Here is an 18,786-nt window from a genome sequence, read left to right on the forward strand (position 1 = left end):
TTTTTTTTTTTGAGACGGAGTCTCGCTCTGTCGCCCAGGCTGGAGTGCAGTGGCCGGATCTCAGCTCACTGCAAGCTCCGCCTCCCGGGTTCCCGCCATTCTCCTGCCTCAGCCTCCGAGTAGCTGGGACTACAGGCGCCCGCCACCTCGCCCGGCTAGTTTTTTTTTTTGTATTTTTTAGTAGAGATGGGGTTTCACAGTGTTAGCCAGGATGTTCTCGATCTCCTGACCTCGTGATCTGCCCGCCTCGGCCTCCCAAAGTGCTGGGATTACAGGCTTGAGCCACCGCGCCCGGCCGAGGTCATGTTTTTAGATGGTCTTGATGTTTATAGATGTTCATCAGTGTCTGAGCATTGATGAGTTAAGTATTTATTATAGTCATTGCAGTCTGGGTTTGTTTGTACCCATCCTTCTTGGGAGAGCTCTGCAGGTATTTGAAGGGACTTGGATGTTGCGATCTAATTTTTTGGTCACTGCAGCCATATCTGCATTAGGGGGCACCCCAAGCCCAGTAATGCTATGGATCTTATAGACTCATAGAGGCACCACCTTGGTGATTTTGGATAAGACCCAGAACAATTATCTGGATTACTAGGTAGAGACTCTTACTCTCTTGCCGTACTTTCTCCCGAACACACAGAGTCTCTCTGTGCTGAGCCACCTGGAGATGGGGAAGGAGTGACACATGCACCCCTGTGGTCACTACCACTGGAACTGCACTGGGTCAGACCTGAAGCCAGCACAGCACTAGGTCTCACCCAAGGCCTGCTGTAACCACTACTTGGCTACTACCTATGTTTTCTCAAGGCCCTAGAACTCTATAATCAGCAAGTGGCAGAACCAGCCACCCTTCAGGGTAAAGAGTTCCCTTCAGGGTGGAGAGTTCCTCTGGGCCCTGGATGGGTTCAGAGATGGCATTCAGGAGCCAGGTCCTGGAGTCAGGAACCTTAGAAAGCTACCTGGTGCTCTATTCTGCTGCAGCTGAGCTGGTACCCAAAGCACAATAAAAAGTCCTTCCCACTCTACCCTCTGCTTTCCACAGGCAGAGTAGCCTCTCCCCATGGCCACCACCTCCAAGGGGCCATGGGGAATACTGCCAAAGTACTACCAGTGTTCACTTAAGGTCCATGGACTCTTCATTCAGCTTGTAACGAATGCTTCCAGCCCCAGGATTCTCCCTTCAGAGCAGTGGGCCCCCCTCTAGTCCAGATCAGGTCCATAAATGCCATTCATGAGCCAAGGCCTGGAATGGGAACCCGAAGGGCCCACTTGGTGCTCTAGCCCCTGGGGCCAAACTGGTACCTAAGATGCAAGACAAAGTCCCCTTTACTCTTCCTCTGTTTTTCTCAAGCAGAAAGAATCTTTCTTCATGGCCACTACAGTTGGGAATATGCTAGATCACACTTGAAGCCAGCATGTCTCAGATTTTTACCTAAGGCCCATAGCATGTACCACCTGGCTGCCACTGCTGATTATTCAGGGCCAAGAGCTCTTAAGTCAGCAGCTGATGAATCCTGCCAGAATTGGGTTCTTCCCTTCAAGGCAGCGAGTTTTGGCCCAGGTTTTATCTAGAAATCTTGTTCAAGAGCTACAGCCTGCAATGGGGTCCTTCCAACTTTGTGTGGTGCCCTATCTGACTGTAGCTGAGTTGGTATCCAAGTTGCAAGACAAAGTCCTCTTTACTCTTCCCTCTTCTCTCCTCAAGCAGATGGAAGGGGTCACTTTTGGAACTGCACACTGTGCTGCCTGGGCTTGGGGGAGGAGTGGTGCAAGCACCCCTTAGCCACCCCAGCTGGTATCTTACTAGGTCACATGCCCACCAAGTGAATGGGCTCTTAGCCCAGCATAGCACTAGGACTTGCAATTCTTGCAGCTTAGACTGCCAAGTTGATTTAAGGCCCCAAACCACTTTAGTCCACCATGGTGGGGCTTGTCAGAGCTCACATGCCAACTGCTGGGATAGATGATTCCCATCTAGCTAGGGCTGGTCCAAATGCTTCCTCCATGGGTGTTGGCTGACTTCTGCCTGGTATTGTTTTCCACTGTGATAGGGAAGCACCAAGTTCCAATGCAAAGTCCCAAAGTCACAGCACTTTTCCTCCCCCAAGCTCACAGATTCTTGATGCCATGAGACATGAAGGATGGGGAAAGGTTGGCAAGACTGTTTTTCCTACCCTTGTCAGTGGCTCTTTCAGTGATATGAAGTTAAAACCAGGTACTGTGATCACTTACCTGACTTTTGGTTCCTACAAAGGTGCTTTTCCTGTGTAGATAGTTGTTAAAGTTGGTGTTCCTGCAGGGAGGATGATCTGTGGAGGTTTCTATTCAGCCATCTTGCTCTGCCTCCCAAGGTCTGTATTTTTTAATAGAATATAAATTCCTTGAGATCAGGGACTAAGTCTGCATAATTTACCACTAGATAGCAAAGTGCCTAGAATTTAGGAAATTGTCAATAGATATTCAATGGAAGGTAGGGAGAGAAGCAAGGGAGGGGAAGGGAAGGAATGAGGGAAGGAGGGAGGAAATGAGGAGGAGAGGGAGGGACTAAAGCATTTCAAACTCAGAGTGAGGCTAGAAGATAGTTATACTTGGATAAGATAGTGTTACATAAGGTGATTGAGGTACTAATACAAAGGATGGATGGCATCAAAGAGGAAACAGTAGTGACTGCTTTATCTGCTCATTCTTTTTCTGCTTACTCCAACGGGGAACATTTCTTTGTGACAAGAAAATGGTTTCCCATGCAGAGCAGAAGAAACGAAAGGGACCAAGAGAGGGTCCAGGAGAGAATAGTACCCTCCCTGTTAGGACAGAGGAAGCCAAATACAGGTGTGAGAGTCCTTGATGTAGGCAGCACAGCCTTCTCTAGTTCTGAATTCCAGTGGGTCTGCGTGGGGCTCTCATGAAGCTCTGACTCACTGCAGCAGGACCATGGCTTCTCCATGGAAAGTCCACAGGGCTCCCCAGATGCTTTGCCTCTTGGTGATCTGCAGTGACTGCACTATTAGTTTTCCATCTGTTCCTTTATTTGAAATGGATCAAGTCCCATGAAACAAGGGAAAGTCAAATAAATGGCCCTGACGTACAGGCATCTGTAACAAAATGAGAAGGATTGATTTACTAGTGCCCTTGTGACTTGGAGTCTGCTTGAGGCTAGCTTTATTTTTCTTCCCTTTTCTCAATAGTATTTCATCTATATGTTCTTTTGGTCCATTGTTTAACAATTACTATATGATGAGTCTGAAACTTTGTAGCATTTAGTTACATGAGGGGGAAATTTCATGTACATAAAACAGACATGAAGTTTGGCCTGATGAAAGGACCCTAATTTTTAAGTCTCAGTGTCCCTAATCTATAAAATGGTAGTATGCCCTTCTTTACAGAGTTTTTCTGAAGGCTAAGTTAGTGAACGGATGTAAGAAGACTTGGGAAAGCATCAACTGCTTTAAAAGAATGGATAATTTTAAAAGTATCTTAAAAGTATCAGGCCGGGCGCGGTGGCTCAAGCCAGTAATCCCAGCACTTTAGGAGGCCGAGACGGGTGGATCACGAGGTCAGGAGATCGAGACCATCCTGGCTAACACGGTGAAACCCCGTCTGTACTAAAAACTATAAAAAACTAGCCGGGCGAGGTGGCGGGCACCTGTCGTCCCAGCTACTCGGGAGGCTGAGGCAGGAGAATGGCGTTAACCCAGGAGGCGGAGCTTGCAGTGAGCTGAGATCCGGCCACTGCACTCCAGCCTGGGCGACCGAGCGAGACTCTGTCTCAAAAAAAAAAAAAAAAAAAAAAAAAAAAATATATATATATATATATATATATATCATGAATTTCTTCATTTTAATCTCTCTATTCAGGCAGGTTCCTAGCTCATGTTAGATTCATGGGTACTTAGACATTCATGGAAGAAAGAGGCCAAGTGAGTGTAGCTCTTAGTTCTACTTTTCCCTGATTATTTAAGAAGTCTGATTTCTTGTGGAAGTTTATCCTTTCTCCATTTCCCTTTCAGGCACAATGGAACTCAAGCTTTGTCCTCTTAGTTGTCTTTGAAGATGCAACATTTGGCCTCTTATGTTAAACACTAAGCGACCTAACTCAGCGATGACTAGTTCTCACTAGCTGTAGTGCAGCCTTACCTGGTATCTTTCTCAGGGTCGTCTTTCACTTCCAGAGTGTTCTTTCCTTTTGCCCACCCAGCTGCCCCATCCCTTGTTGTTCAGCTAGACTCCCAGATCAGAACATCTGATCGTTCTAATCCTAGCACAGTAATTCTGGATTTTCATATTTAAATAGTTATTCAACATAAGATACTGCCCTGCCTGGCACCATGGCTCATGCCTGTAGTCCCAGCACTTTGGGAGGCTGAGGCAGGACCATCGCTTGAGCCCAGAAGTTCAAGACCAGCCGAGGCAACATAGTGAGATCCCCATCTCTACAACAACAACAACAACAAAAAAACTGTTTTAAAAAATTAGCTGGGCATTTAGTGACACACACTACTCAGGAGGCTGAGGCAAGAGGATCACTTGAGCCCAAGAAGTTAAGACTATAGTAAGCCAAAATTGCACCACTGCAGTACAGCCTGGTCAATAGAGTGAGACCTTGTCTCAAAAAAAAAAAAAAGGATTCTAGCCAAAAGGATACCCAAAAATACGTACAAAAATAAAAGACTTCCTCCCAAAAATAGCTCATTAATTTGCTAAGCAATACTTGGTATCTTCACTTCTCTATTATGTGGAAACAATACTGCAAGTAAATATCCTACTTTCATCTAAAGAAGAACTTAAACCTCTAACTAGCCATCTATAGCCTACAGAGGACTTTCTCAGTAGCATAAGTTGAGCTGTTATTCCCTTTCAGGCTCCCAGCCCATGCTATGGACTGATGACATTTCATTGAAATTATTTAGATGTTTGTCTCTTAGACATTTAGAATGTGAATTGCAGAAAGGTAGAGGCAGTGATTATTGGTCTTCAAAATACTAGCCTCTACCACATAGTCTGGCAATTATAAATGCTTAAAAATATTTTTAGAACAAAACAGTCCATAAGTAGTTGCAAGAATGTAGTTAACTTATCTAAGGGAACATTGAAAATCAGAGTAATTAAATTCAAAGATAGCCATGCCAATTGCTTCAGTTTTACTTGTAAACGCCAGTTTTCAATTATGTCAACAATGTGATTATAACAGCTTAGAAGTGAAAATTACAGATGGAGAGTTTTCCCAAAGGAAAGTTGCCTGAGGCTTTTGAAGCAAGTGCAATTGCGAGATATCTTGCCCAGTGCTTTTTGCTGGTCCTTATCACCTCTTACTTTTAAATGTCCACCGCTCAGGCCATCATGCTTAGGAAGAAAGGCGGTTTCACTGAAGTAAGCCATTTCCTGTTTCTGATATCTTGCATCATGGTTTTATTTAGACTATCAGATGACTGTGTAGGAATACATGACTGATAGATGTGGGTGCTATTTGCTATTCTACAACCCCCTACCCAGCAAACACACAAGTTATAAAATGTCACTCCCACATAAATTGTTCTTTGATTGTCACATTGCTCAAACCTCATCTTCTAGGTCAGAGTTTCTAAAGTAGGGTACATGGATAAACCCCAGCGGGGAATTAATGAATTCCCCTGAAATCATGCACACAATTTTTCTGGGACAAGGGTTCACTGCTTTCATTAGATTCTCAAAGTAGTCTGTGATTTCACCAACAGTTAAATACCACTATTAATTGTTTTGTCTTATATTCATAACAATCAAAATATAGTAGAAAACTGGAAGTTTGTGTATCTGGAAATGCCCAATATCCAAATAACAATAATAATGACAACAAGACAACAATAAGACCATGGCTAACATATATTGAACACTTACTGTGTGACAGTTATTATCATAAGTTCCTTGTAAGAATTGTATTACTTAATTTCACCAAATTCTGTGAGTAGATACCATTGTTATCCCTAATTTAGATGTGAGGAAACTAAGACCCATGAAAGCTAAATAACTTGTTAATAAGTTTGACATTGGAAAGCTTAAGGGCAAATTTTGACAAATAGAACTGATTTTGGGAGAAATAGAAATTGGAACAATTCTAGTATTGCCATATTTTAGAAGCAGGAATTTTTTTTAACTTAATGCTTTAGAAGACATTTGATACCTGAATCAGTTATACCAGGAAAACAGTCAACATCTCTGTTCAATCTATTTTTAAAGGAATCCTGACCTATATATCACATATCTTCAGGGGTCACATATTTTTGTATTTGACAATGCATATTTGTATATAACCTTTCTTTGGAGGTGCTCCAGGAAACATACAGATATTAATCCAGCCCTCCCATCACTGCATGAGATAAATCCCAATCATAATTTTGTTTCACATGAATATTTGTGCCAGGTAATATTTATGTGCTGTACATCCCTGCCACTGATCAAATTTATGTTCAGACTCCCAAGGGATGAGAAAAATTCTAGTATATCCCTCATGTCACTACACAGAGGTGGAAAATGCCCAATAACCTTTCTCTGCTAGTCTGGGTGGCAAGAACTGAGACTGAAAATGCAGCAGTTCATCACAGAAACCCAGCTTTGATCCCCACAGCTTTGCTGAACCAGGGGATTTTAGGAAGAGCTTGAAATGAGTATTGGAAAAAGCATCTGTTTATTTCCTGAGGGGAATAAACTTCCTAGTGGCACCACTAAAAGTAATATACAGATAAAACTGTAGTATGAGCAATAATATTTTTTTCAATAGTAGTACACGGATATAGCTATAGTATTCTGGTGTGTGACCCAACTCCCCTTACCAAGGCATTGGTACAATTAATCAACCAAGTAAGCGTGGGGAAATAACTCTGTCTGCTCCGTTCAGATTCTGCTCCTTTATCATTTTGCTTCTGCACCGTCCAGCAATATTTCTGTTTACCACAAGCTGATGCTCACCACCCCATTATAATTCCCTGTTTAGGGACTGATGTGCTCATTCATCCAGCAGTTACCAGGGAGGACCTGTGAATGTTCCAGGCACTATTCTAGATGCTGGAGATACAGCAGGGAACAACACACTGTTGTTGACACCAGCATTTCAAAATTTGTGACTTACTTTACAGAGTTTTCACCAATAGTATTTCTATTTAACTGTTTATGGTATTTTTAAAAATCTCTGCAGTTAATAGAACGCCAAGAAGTAAAGAGCTTAACCTGTTTTGCTGAATATGCCTCTAGTGGTTGCTTTTAAATTGTACTTTCTCTTTTTATGCTACAGCCATGGGGTGAGGGTTTTATAGATCATTTTGAGTTGTGACAAAAACTATTTTAAGACCAAATTTTTCTGTGGTATTTCAGTGTTAAGTTTCTCTTATATGACATTATATAGTGTGCCTGCTGTGCTCCAATCACTCGCAGCAACACAAACTTCCTGTTTTCTGGATTCCCTTTCTCAGCGACAGATGTCAACATCCACCAGTCAAACAAGTTGGAAACCTTGGGGCCTTTTTGATCCCATTCACTTCCATGCTTCCATGCTTCCCACATCCTAATTGGTCTCTAACTCAGGAAAATTTCTCCTCATTAATATGTCTGATGTCCATGCCATCCACATAGCCACTGATGTATTTTAATCTATCATGTGTTGCCTCTGTGTGGCATAGTCAGTACCTGTCCCTCCATATCCACCCTACCCTCATTGCATGGGTCTCTATTTAGACTCTAGTTCTCTACCTCCTTTGAATTTATGTGTGTGCATGGATGGAATAAGTTCTTGCCCTTGGGTTGTGAACATAAGCAGGCCAGTAATGGCTTTTAAGAGAGCTGTCTTTCCCCTTCCACCAGCTGAATGAAAACAAGATAAAGTCCTAGGGCAGAAGTTTCTAAACTTTCTCAGTCCACAGAGCCCTTAGTGTCTCAGTAATTTTTTACAGCACCTCCAGGCCAAATAAAATACCACTAGTTCAATTTACTAAGTAGTCAGGTCCAAACAACACAGTTCATATTTTATCCTAACAACTTATTAGCCATGTGAAAAAAAGATATTTATAAACTAAAAGAACAACACATATTCATTTCACTCTTAAGTAACCACAAGTAGTTAATAATGAATGGTATGTGTATGCCTGTTGAACATTGTACAATTTCTCAAATCCTTAAATGAACATTGATAATCTCAATTCCTGTTTCACACTGGTTTTCACATGGGACTTGCTTTTTACCACAGTAACTGGAAAAAAAAAAAAACAACTCAGCTTTGGAAAGCTGTGACATAAACAAAGCACTATATATAGTGTAAGCTAATGTTTAACTGAACTACCTGAAGCTAGCAGGTGATGTTGTGTCCAGCAGATATCAACTGTGGCTGTGTTTTCTTGAAAATTTAAAACATCCAATGGTAGTCCTGTGAATTCACCATGGATTCATGTGCCTGAGTGCACAGTTTGGCAACCAGAGCATTAAGGGATGACAAAGTCACAAAACGGAAAAGAGCATAGCTCCCTAAATCTCTGTGTGAGAGGGAGCTGACTAATGATCAGGAACACCCACCATAAACTTGTATGTGAGCAGAATAAACTCCTGTTGTATTTAAGTCATTATTCATTTTTTTATTTGTTGACACAACATAGCCTAACTTAATCCATACATTATATGACAGCAGTAGCCTTCTAATGGTTCTCCTTGACCAAAGATTAAGGTCTTTCTCCTCAAGACTTTACACTACCATTACCAAAACCATTGCTAACCTTTTCTAAAACCCAAATCTGAGCACTTTCTTAGGATCCTTCATGGTATAATGTCTGTTGGTATCCCAGTCTCTTCTACCAATCTCTCCTCATGCACCAAACCCTAAGTCTGTCTCTCAATCTTAGCTATACGTTAGAATACCCTGAGGAGCTTTAAAAACTATGCCTAGTTCCCCACTTGCAAAGATTCTGATCTCACTGACATGGACCAATTCTTTGAAAAACACAAACTGAATCAACTCACCCAATATGAAACAGAAAATTTGAATAGCCCTACAACTATTAATGAAATTGAATTTGTAATTTAAAAACTTCCATAGCCAAAATCTCTAGACCCAAATGGCTTCACTGGAAAATTTCTCCAAATGCTTAAAGGGAATTAAGAACAATTCTGAACAACCTCTTCCAGAAAACAGAAGAGGAAGAAATGTATTTTCCAACTGATTTTATGAAGCTAGTATTATTATCCTGATACCAAACCAAAGACAATACAAAAAAGAACACAGCAGATTAGTATCACTCATGAATGTAGATGAAAAAATTATTAATAAAATATTAGTAAGTAGAATTCAGCAAGATAGTTTTTAAATTATGTACTATGACCAAATGGGGTGTATTTCAGAGGAGCAAGGTTGGTTCATTATTACAAAATCAAACAGTGTAATCTACCATATTATCAAGCTAAAGAAGAAAATATCACATGATCATGTCAGTCAATGCAAAATAAATTGACAAAATTCAAATCTATTCATTATTAAAACTCTCAGAACAGTGGGAATAGAGAGGAACTTTCTCAACTTGGTAAAAAGTATCTATAAAGGAAACCCACAGCTAACATAGTACTGAGTGATGAAACACTGAATGGTTTTCCTCTAAGACCATAACAGTAAAGTCTCACCACTCTAAATTAACGTAGTGCTGGAAGTTCAGCCAGTGCTTGAGGCAACAAAGGGTGATAAATATGTATAGATTAGAAATGAAGAAGTAAAATTGTCCCTATTTGCAGATGACAATTGTCTATATAGAAAATGCTAAGGAATTTACATAAAAACCCACAAAACTTCCAGAACTAATAAGTTCAGCAAGGCCACAGGATACAGGCGAAATATAGTACAATCAATTGTATAACTATATACTAGCAATGAACATATGTACATTAAAATTAATAATAAAATATAATTTAGGCCAGGCATGGTAGCTCACGCCTGTAATCCCAGCACCTTGGGGGGCCAAGTCAGCAGAATTCCTTGAGTCCAGGAGTTTGAGGTCAGTCTGAATAACATAGTGAGATTCCCCTCTATAAAAAAAATTTTAAAATATTTATAATTGTTCCAAAAAATGAAATTCTTAGGAACAATTTATAATTGTTTCAAAACAAATTCTTAGTACAAAACATACAGTACTTACATACTGAAAACTGGAAAATGCAATTAGAGAGTCAAACCATGTGCGTGGATTGGGAGACTCAGCTTAGTAAAGGTGTTAATTCTTTCTAAATTGACATACGGGCTTAATATAAATCCTATCAAAATCTCAACAAAATATTTTGCAACTATAGACAAGATTATTCTAAAATATAAACTTAAAATGCCAATAGGATTTTTTTGGCACAAGATGTATTTTACATTATTGCAAAAATAGAACATATATACTTGCAAAGATTCTGTGAGAAATTATGTTTCCAAGGTATGCTAGCTTGTTGTTTAACTTTTCTGTGAAAGATCAGAGACCCTGCCCATGAAGCCTTCCTGAATGAGGTATGTCATACCACCAATCACATCTCCTTTGAAAGAGATTGTACAAAGAACAGACACCCAAAAGCAGGGGCATAGGTGAGGAGGCTGGTAAAGCCCTCAGTGTCGGTCCCTCAAAATTGGTCAGTCTGGATCTGCTTGAACATACAAAAACAAAACAAAACAGAAAAGTATCATGGGCATAAGGCATTCAGAACCCATATCCAACCATCTCATTGTTTTGTAAACTGTTTTGTACAGGATGGAAATCCAGCATAATAATCTTGTTTTGTTCTGTGACACTCTTGTTTCTGGAAATTCTTGTCTCATTGCTTATTTAAAAAATAAAATAGGCTTACACAGAAAAAGGGAGTTACCAGTAAATTTTGGCAAGTCCCTAAAATTCAGGAGCTATATGAACAGGAAATTACAACATGGACAATTGTCACAAGAGTTGCTGAAAGAGGAAAGAAAGCCATATGTAATGATTAAACAACAGGTGGTACAGGCTCTGACAAGAGTAAATAAAGGGTGATCATGGCACAGCGTGGGAGGGCCCCTAATCCATGTGGGCAAACGATGTTCTCAATGGTTCTTCAGAGGAGTCATCCCAGAGCTGCCTTGAAGACGTCCTCAGCTAGGGACATGGTTGAAGGGGAGGTATTTAAAGGCAGAGAAATAACAAATGGTAGGAGATTACATGAGGTCTGGGGAGAGCATGTCCTGTAGTTCAGTTTGCAATTTTCCTCAATTCTAGCTGCATGTTAGAATCCCCTGGAGAAACTTTTCAAATACTGAGTGCACCCCAGACCAATTGAATCATGTACCCACTGATGGGACATTTTAAAAAATTAAACTCCTAATTTTGAGATAATTGTAGATTCATATGCAGTTGTAGAAAATAATATAGAGATTCCTTATATCCTTTACCTTGTTTTCCCCAATAGGAACATCTGCAGAACTATAATGTAATATCACAACCAGGATATTGACATGGATGCAGTCAAAATACAGAACATGTCCATTACTACAAGGATCAATCATTTACTCTTTTATAGCTGCATTCACTTCCCTTCTTGCCTTAACCCTGGCAACCTCTAACCCATCCTCTAGTGCTATAATTTTGTCATTTCAAGAATGTTAAATAAATGGAATCATACAATGTGAAATCTTTGGGGTTGACTTTTTACCTTAGCATAATTCTCTGGTAATTGATCTGGGTTGTTACTTGTAGCACTAGTTTGACCCTTTTGGTTGCTGAGAAGTATTCCATGGGATAGACATACCACATTTGTTTAACCATTTACCTGTTGCAGGACATCTTGGTTGTTTCTGTTTGCAGCTATTATGAATAAAGCTGTGATAAGTATTCATTTACAGGTTTTAGTGTGAATGAAGGCATTCATTTCTCTAAGATTAATGCCCAGGAGTATAATTTCTGGCTCATAGGGTGGTTGCATATTTAGTTTTCTAATAAACTGGTAAACTGTTTTCCAGAGTAGTTCTCCTACTTTACATTCCCATCAGTAGCATCAGAGTGATCTAATTTCTCTGCATCCTCACCAGCATTTGGTGTTGTCACTAATTTTTATTTTAGCCTTTCTGATAAGTGTGTAGTGATATCAATTGTAGTTTTAATTTTTAAGTAATTTGAGCCATTTCCCTAATGGAAAATGTTGAGTATTTTTTCGTGTGTACTTACCTGCCATCTGTATATCCTGTTTAATAAAATATGTCATGTCTTTTTCCTATTTTCTAAGTATTTGCTTTTTTACTGTTGAGTTTTGAAAGTTGCTTATATATTTGAAATACTATTCTTTTGTCTTTTGTCGGATATGTGGTTTGCAGATATTTTTTCCTGGTCTGTAGATGTTCTTTTCATCTTAAGCAGGTCTTGCAGAGAGCATTCATTCTTAATCTTGATGAAGTCCAATTTGCTAGATTTTTTTCCTTTTATGGATCATGCTTATGTCAAATCTAGAAACCCTTCACTAAACCTAGATCTTAAAAATTTTATCCTATGTTTTCCTACAGTTTATAAGTATGTCATACAATTTCTATAATATTATGGGTTTTTTTGACTGTGATTCATTTTGAGTTAAATTTTATACAAGGTGTGAAACTGTGGGCAAGTTGTGGGATTTATTTATTTATTTATTTTGCCTGTGGATGTAAAATTACTCCAACATCATTTGTTGAATAGGCTACCTTTCCTCTACTGAATTGCATTTGCATCTTGTCAAAAACCAGTATGTCATATTTGTGTGAGTCTATTCCTGGGTCCTCTGTTTTGTTCCAGTGATCTATATGTCTATCTCTCCATCAATACCACACAGTGGTTTTGCTTATGTTTTTTGATACAGAGTCTCACTCTGTCGTCCAGACTGGAGTGCAATGGCATGATCATGGCTTACTGCAGCCTTAACCTCCCAGGTTCAAGTGATCCTATTGCCTCATCCTCCTGAGTAGCTGGGACTACAGGTGCACACTACCATGCCCAGCTATTTAAAAAATAATAATAATATGTAGAGATGAGGTCTCACTCTGTTCCTGCTCTTGAACTCCTGGTCTCAAATGATTCTCCCCTCCCAGCCTCTCAATGTACTGGGATTATAGGCATGAGCCACTGCACCTGGCCTACCACATAGCCTTTGTTACTCTAACTATGTAAGTTTTGAAATTGAGTAGACTAAATTCTCCCACTTTCTTCTTTTTAAAAATTGTTCCTTTCCCTTTCATATAAATTTTAGAATAATCTTGTCTACAATTACAAAATATTTTGCTGGGATTTTGATAAGGTTTGCATTAAACCTATGTATCAATTTGGAAAGAATTAATGTCTTTGTTAAGGTGAGTCTCCCAGTCCATGCGCATGTTTGTCTCTCCAATTATTTAGGCCTTCTTTCATTTCTTTCACTGGCATTTTTTAGTTTTCACCATGTAAGTACTGTATATGTTTTGTTACTTGTACACCTAAGAATTTCATTTTTGGAACAATTATATATGATATTATTAATTTTAATGTACATATGTTCATTGCTACTATATAGATATAAAATTGATTAAAGAAAATCAACACTTTTTATGTTGACTTATTCTATTCACTGGAATATTAGTTCTTAGATGGCAGGAATAGTAAGTGCTCAGTTCTTATTGAATGAGTGAATGGGATGCCTTTTCATTTATTCTAATCTCACATCCTTCAGAAGCACTTTAAAGTTGTCTTCATATAGTTCTTGCACAGTTTTGTTAAGTTTTTTCCTAGGGATTTTACCTTGTGACTGTTGTAAATGGGGCCTTCTCTTCTATAATAACCTTTTACTGGCTGCTGTTTGTCTATATAAAGGATATAGTTTTCTGCATATTGATTGTATAACTATCTATGTTTTTAAATATCCTTATTTGTTTGTAAGACCTTTTCATAATTCTCTTATGTTTGCCAAGCATCACTGTTACTTTTCTTAAAAATTTCTGGAGTTCAGTAATTAAAAAGATTGAATTACAAACACAAAGAAAAACAGCAAACAACTAAATTTCATTCTATCAGTGGGATTCTGTTCAGTTATGTTGAGTAAGTAATGGTATAGATGTAACCCTATACCTTTTATTTTCTAAGATAATTAGATACGGTGATTAAGGACAAAGTCAAATTCAGAACCATTTCTTTCCTCACTAGTTAGACATCATCTGTTGCCTGTGCTGCTTGCTAATTGAAAGAGATTACAGTGCTCGCTACAAGGTCCTCTTAATTGGGGGAGTGATATTTGCAATTTAAATCACAAAAGAAAGAAATCATCTGTACATATTGACTTGCCCAAGTTCCACTGTTTTACCGCAGTGTTTGTTCAGTAAACCTTGACACATAAGTGAACTCATGCAAATGAATCCATCTGTCTTCATTTCTTCTGTCTTCATTAGATCATTATGCAGACATTAAACACCAAAAGGGGTATTAAATGATTAATTAGCCAAGTGGAGACTTCAGGTGAGCCAAAACGAGGCTCCAAAAGCAGGTACCTTTCTCTCCAGACCACTTCTTCTCTCCCACCCCCTACAGAAACATCCATAAAAGATTTAGTCAATTATTCTGGGACCACAGATACTTATTGGCAGTTACCATTCTTGCAATTCAGCACATTTTCTTGCAAGAATGTTCTATCTTTACTCCTGAGTTTTGCCTAATTTATATTCCTTCTTTGGTCTGCTCTGCTCAGCTAATCCTGGTCAACAAGTACAGCAGATTGGATAGAAGACAAAATTGTAAAATAGATGGTGCATTTTGAACCTCAGGCCCTTCGTTCTATGTTGTTGCCTGGACCATCTTCTCTGTGGCTGCTTCCCTACAACTCACATTGTATGGCACAGTGGTCTGTGACGTTGCCTCTTTGACTAGGCTGTGGCCATCTTGAGGATAATGGCCTTTGCTTTTTCCATCTTTGAGTTTTACTGTCTGGCTCAGGGTAGGCATTCAATATGTGCTTGACTCAATGAATGCACAAATTACTCAAATAACTGGTAGAGGAATATTTTCTCAATTTCACATTATTAAAATTAGCTCTTAGAAAAACATTTGAAATGTTTTTAAATGACAGGTTAATTGACTAGTATCAGTTTTAAAAGTAGCCAGATCGATGCATTTATATTTTAATAATGATGAAATTAAACTAAAATAATTGAGCTTTTCTAGATTTTCAGGATTCAGCCAGAAGCCCAGGAAGCACCTGGGTTCCTTCTGGAGAAAATGACATTGTCCACCTCCCATAAGGCTGTACCCGTGCATCCTATTTTATGCAGGAAGCATGTCCTTGAAAGCTTGGAGTAGAAAGAAAATTTTTATGAGTAGAAACTTACTTCTCACATGCCTGGTGTTAGTATTTTAGAGTTGCTTCTTCATGAAAATTGGACAGACCTTTAAGATAGGCACTTAAAAAAACTATGCCTCCAACTCCACATGTAAAGTTCTATAATCAAATGTTTAAATATATAAGATCACTCTGCATATTTAAAGAAGATGCAAAGAATCTTTTTGTTGACAAAATTGTTGGGCACATTATATCTCTTTTATATGAATGGTCATCATCTGCTATGTCATTTTGTTTAATTATTAACTTTATTTAAAAAATTTATAATTAGCCTTCTACCAACAAGAGTTTAGAGGGATTGTTTATTAAGGTGATGTCTTCAATATCAGTTGAACCTATGTATATTTCCATGAGATTTCTGGGGATTTCTTTGTTTTGTTTTAAGGAGTGCAGGGGAAATGCACATAGTGATAGAATTTTGTTACAGATGCTTCTGGTAAATGATGTAAAAGGTCCTGTACTTTCATGCACTTGACAAGAATTTTCATTCTTGAATTTCAATTTTTATTTGGTTTTTCATACCAAATGTAGTAGATATACACTCAGACTCCTCCTTGGCTTCTACTTTAAAAGACAATAATGACTTATGTATACAGTGTCATGAGACTGCCATGAAAAGGCAGGATTCCAATGATGGTATGCTGGGATGTTAAAGTCACAGGAGCTGGCAAACTTGAAAGCCCTGCCTTGAAGGACATTCTCCAGGCTGCTGAGGAAATAAGTAGCCTGCTGTCTGCAGCCTTCTTCCCCAAAGTACTCTGTTCTCCTCACTAGATCAGATGAGATACTATTTCTTTACCTAATGTAATTTCATTTTTTCATTGGCTAGTGGGATAATATACTAGCAGCAGCAATTAAAAAACCTTTATGATACACATTCATAGATATTTTCAACATTATAATTAACTGTTATTAGGGAAAGTGTTAAGATGTGCAAATAATTTTTTTTTTAATTTCACTTTGAAAGAGCGAGTTTGTTTTTGCATTTTAATATGTATCTTTGATGTTCTAGAAGTTCATTACCCCTGAAATGTGTAAGTTAATTTAGGAGAAGTTGGAAAATTGGACAATTTCCCCATCCCTACCAAGAAAATATGTTTGCAGGTAGGGGAATAACATCACAGGGAATTTTAAAACAACATTTATCCTAATTAGCCTCTGGAAGGTAAATATTGACTCTACTCATTTTTATTTTTGAAAGGGAGGGTATTCTTACAGTTTTCTTACCTTCTGTTCTGACTAAAATCAAAAGATTTGAGCTCTGTCTTGCTGTATAGACATTATCTCCACAAGATCTATGAAATTTTAAAATTTTGTAAGTAGAGAATGAAAGATTTATGGCAGTTACCTGGAAATTCTGAGGATCAATCCTGCCTTGCCATACTGTGGCACATTCTGCAAGAATGATATGAGTGTTACATAAGCCATCATACTATGTTTTCGAAAGACAAAGAAGCCAAAGTCAATAATATTTTTCTAGAACCTGTAGAAAGCTCTCTTCTCCTTTCAGTTGGCTTCCTAACCTGAAACATACCATGAACTTTGAGTCTGCCACTGTGCTATATATGTTCATATTATCATCTAAAATTCTGTTCTAATTCCTTACTTTACAACTTTTAATTGTTCCCACTGGAGTTATAAGGAGAGAAACCAGAGAAAGTCACCCAGGAATGGCAGAAAACAAAGGGTGAATATTATTTGTACATAAGACAATTTGTACTATTTATTGTCAGCCTGGAGTGAATACCCCACCAGTGCCCATTTTCATAGCCTCTAATAGGATATCTGCCTCAGCATTTTCTGCATGTACATCTTTATGAAATATTCTGTAAATTACCATGGAAGGAGGCCATAGATATCTTTTCTCATAAAAGAAAAAGTGGAAAGAACTTCTGGGGAGGAGTCACTTAAACATACACAAAATGACATTGGCAATTCTACTCTCATTTTAATACGGCAAATGCTTTTCTTTTAACAGAGGAATTCAAGGGCTCCACAGTCGTCGAGTTGATGAAGAAGGAAGGCACTACCCTGGGTCTGACGGTATCGGGAGGAATTGATAAGGATGGCAAGCCAAGAGTATCTAATCTGCGGCAAGGAGGAATTGCTGCTAGGTAACTGCCTCTTGGGGAAATCTACTGAAAGGAACACAGGGTGTAATTAATTCAAAAATTAAAGCTCCATCAAAAGTGGTCACTAATAAATAAATGACAGCTGCCATCTGCCAGGCAGCACAGGCCAGCAGAAGCACAGTGGGGCACGTTTCAGAAGCTGCTCCCCAGGTCTGCCCGCGTGGCTGTTCTAGCCTAGGCTGCAGTCACCAGGGAGGTTCTTGTGTCATCTCAGGAGCTGCCAGGCCCTCATAAGATTTTAATTTCAAAATGACCATGTGCAGCTAGTCTGTAAATGTGCCACTGAACAGCAGACAGGCTGCAGTAGGAAGGAGATGCTCCAGTCATCTAAATGTGAAACAGATGACCCATATAATGTGTATAGGGAAAGTGCCAGAGAGGGACATGGCTACCCTTGAAAGAGTGGGAGACCCAACTCTGAGTTTTCAGTGAAAATTTTATTTATCCCACATCCTTTCTCCTTTTCTACCTGTGTGGTTTTCAAGAGTTGGTTTCTGAAAGGACAGAAGACTTAGAGGAGGAGGTCTCACCTGTCTTTCTTTCCATAACTGCAAATTCCACTCGTTATTACCAAAGGCAGAATGTCCTGGATAGTGGGTAGGGGTGGACTTCCTTGAGACACATTCTAAATCTGCCTCAGAAAAAGGGGGCAGAAGATCAGGTTTCATTAAAAGTGAGGCCAAGCCGGGCAGTGGCTCATGCCTGTAATCCCAGCACTTTGGGAGGCCAAGGCAGGTGGATCACGTGAGGTCAGGAGTTCGAGACCAGCTTGACCAACATGGCGAAACCCATCTGTAGTAAAAATAAAAATAAAAAAATAGCCAGCCGTAGTGGCACATGCCTGTAATCCCAGCTACTTGGGAGGCTGAAGAAGAAGAATCACTTGAACCCAGGAGACGGAGGTTGCAGTGAACGAAGACTGTGCCATTGCACTCCAGCCTGGACAACAGGAGTGAAACTCCATCTTAAATAAATAAATGAATACATACATACATAAATAAAATAAAAGTGAAGCTAAAATACCTTAAATTCGGGCCACCAATATTCATATCCACATAATTCCAGGTTAAATCTTAGAGTTCTTGCCTCATAAAATGTCATCTGAAGTGGTGATTTCTGTGATTACTTTTAATGATCAACCTGTTTGTACAATTTATAAACTTAATCCAGTGGATTGCTCCATGATCAGAAGGTATTGTTTGTAAGGGAGGCTGGTGTGGACACAAGCACCTCAATCTGCTTTCTTTAGGTTTTTAAGAAGCCTCCTTTATTTTATAACAATCATGGCGAGTTCATGATGCTAGGGGTTCATAAGTCTCCAGAGCTTCTT

At 39.1% G+C, this 18,786-nt stretch overlaps 1 protein-coding gene across 6 annotated transcripts in view; it reads left to right on the forward strand.

Moving 5' to 3' along the window:
* The window catches only part of GRIP1 (glutamate receptor interacting protein 1), a 761,679-nt gene that overhangs the window by 553,175 nt on the left and 189,718 nt on the right, over nt 1-18,786 (forward strand). For all 6 annotated transcript variants that reach the window (XM_030939011.1, XM_030939013.1, XM_030939017.1 and 3 more), the window contains exon 3: nt 17,303-17,438. In XM_030939011.1, the coding sequence (XP_030794871.1) occupies nt 17,303-17,438 (136 nt within the window). The remainder of the gene's footprint in view (nt 1-17,302; nt 17,439-18,786) is intronic.

The sequence above is a fragment of the Rhinopithecus roxellana genome, chromosome 10, assembly GCF_007565055.1.
Source record: "Rhinopithecus roxellana isolate Shanxi Qingling chromosome 10, ASM756505v1, whole genome shotgun sequence".
NCBI lineage: Eukaryota > Metazoa > Chordata > Mammalia > Primates > Cercopithecidae > Rhinopithecus > Rhinopithecus roxellana.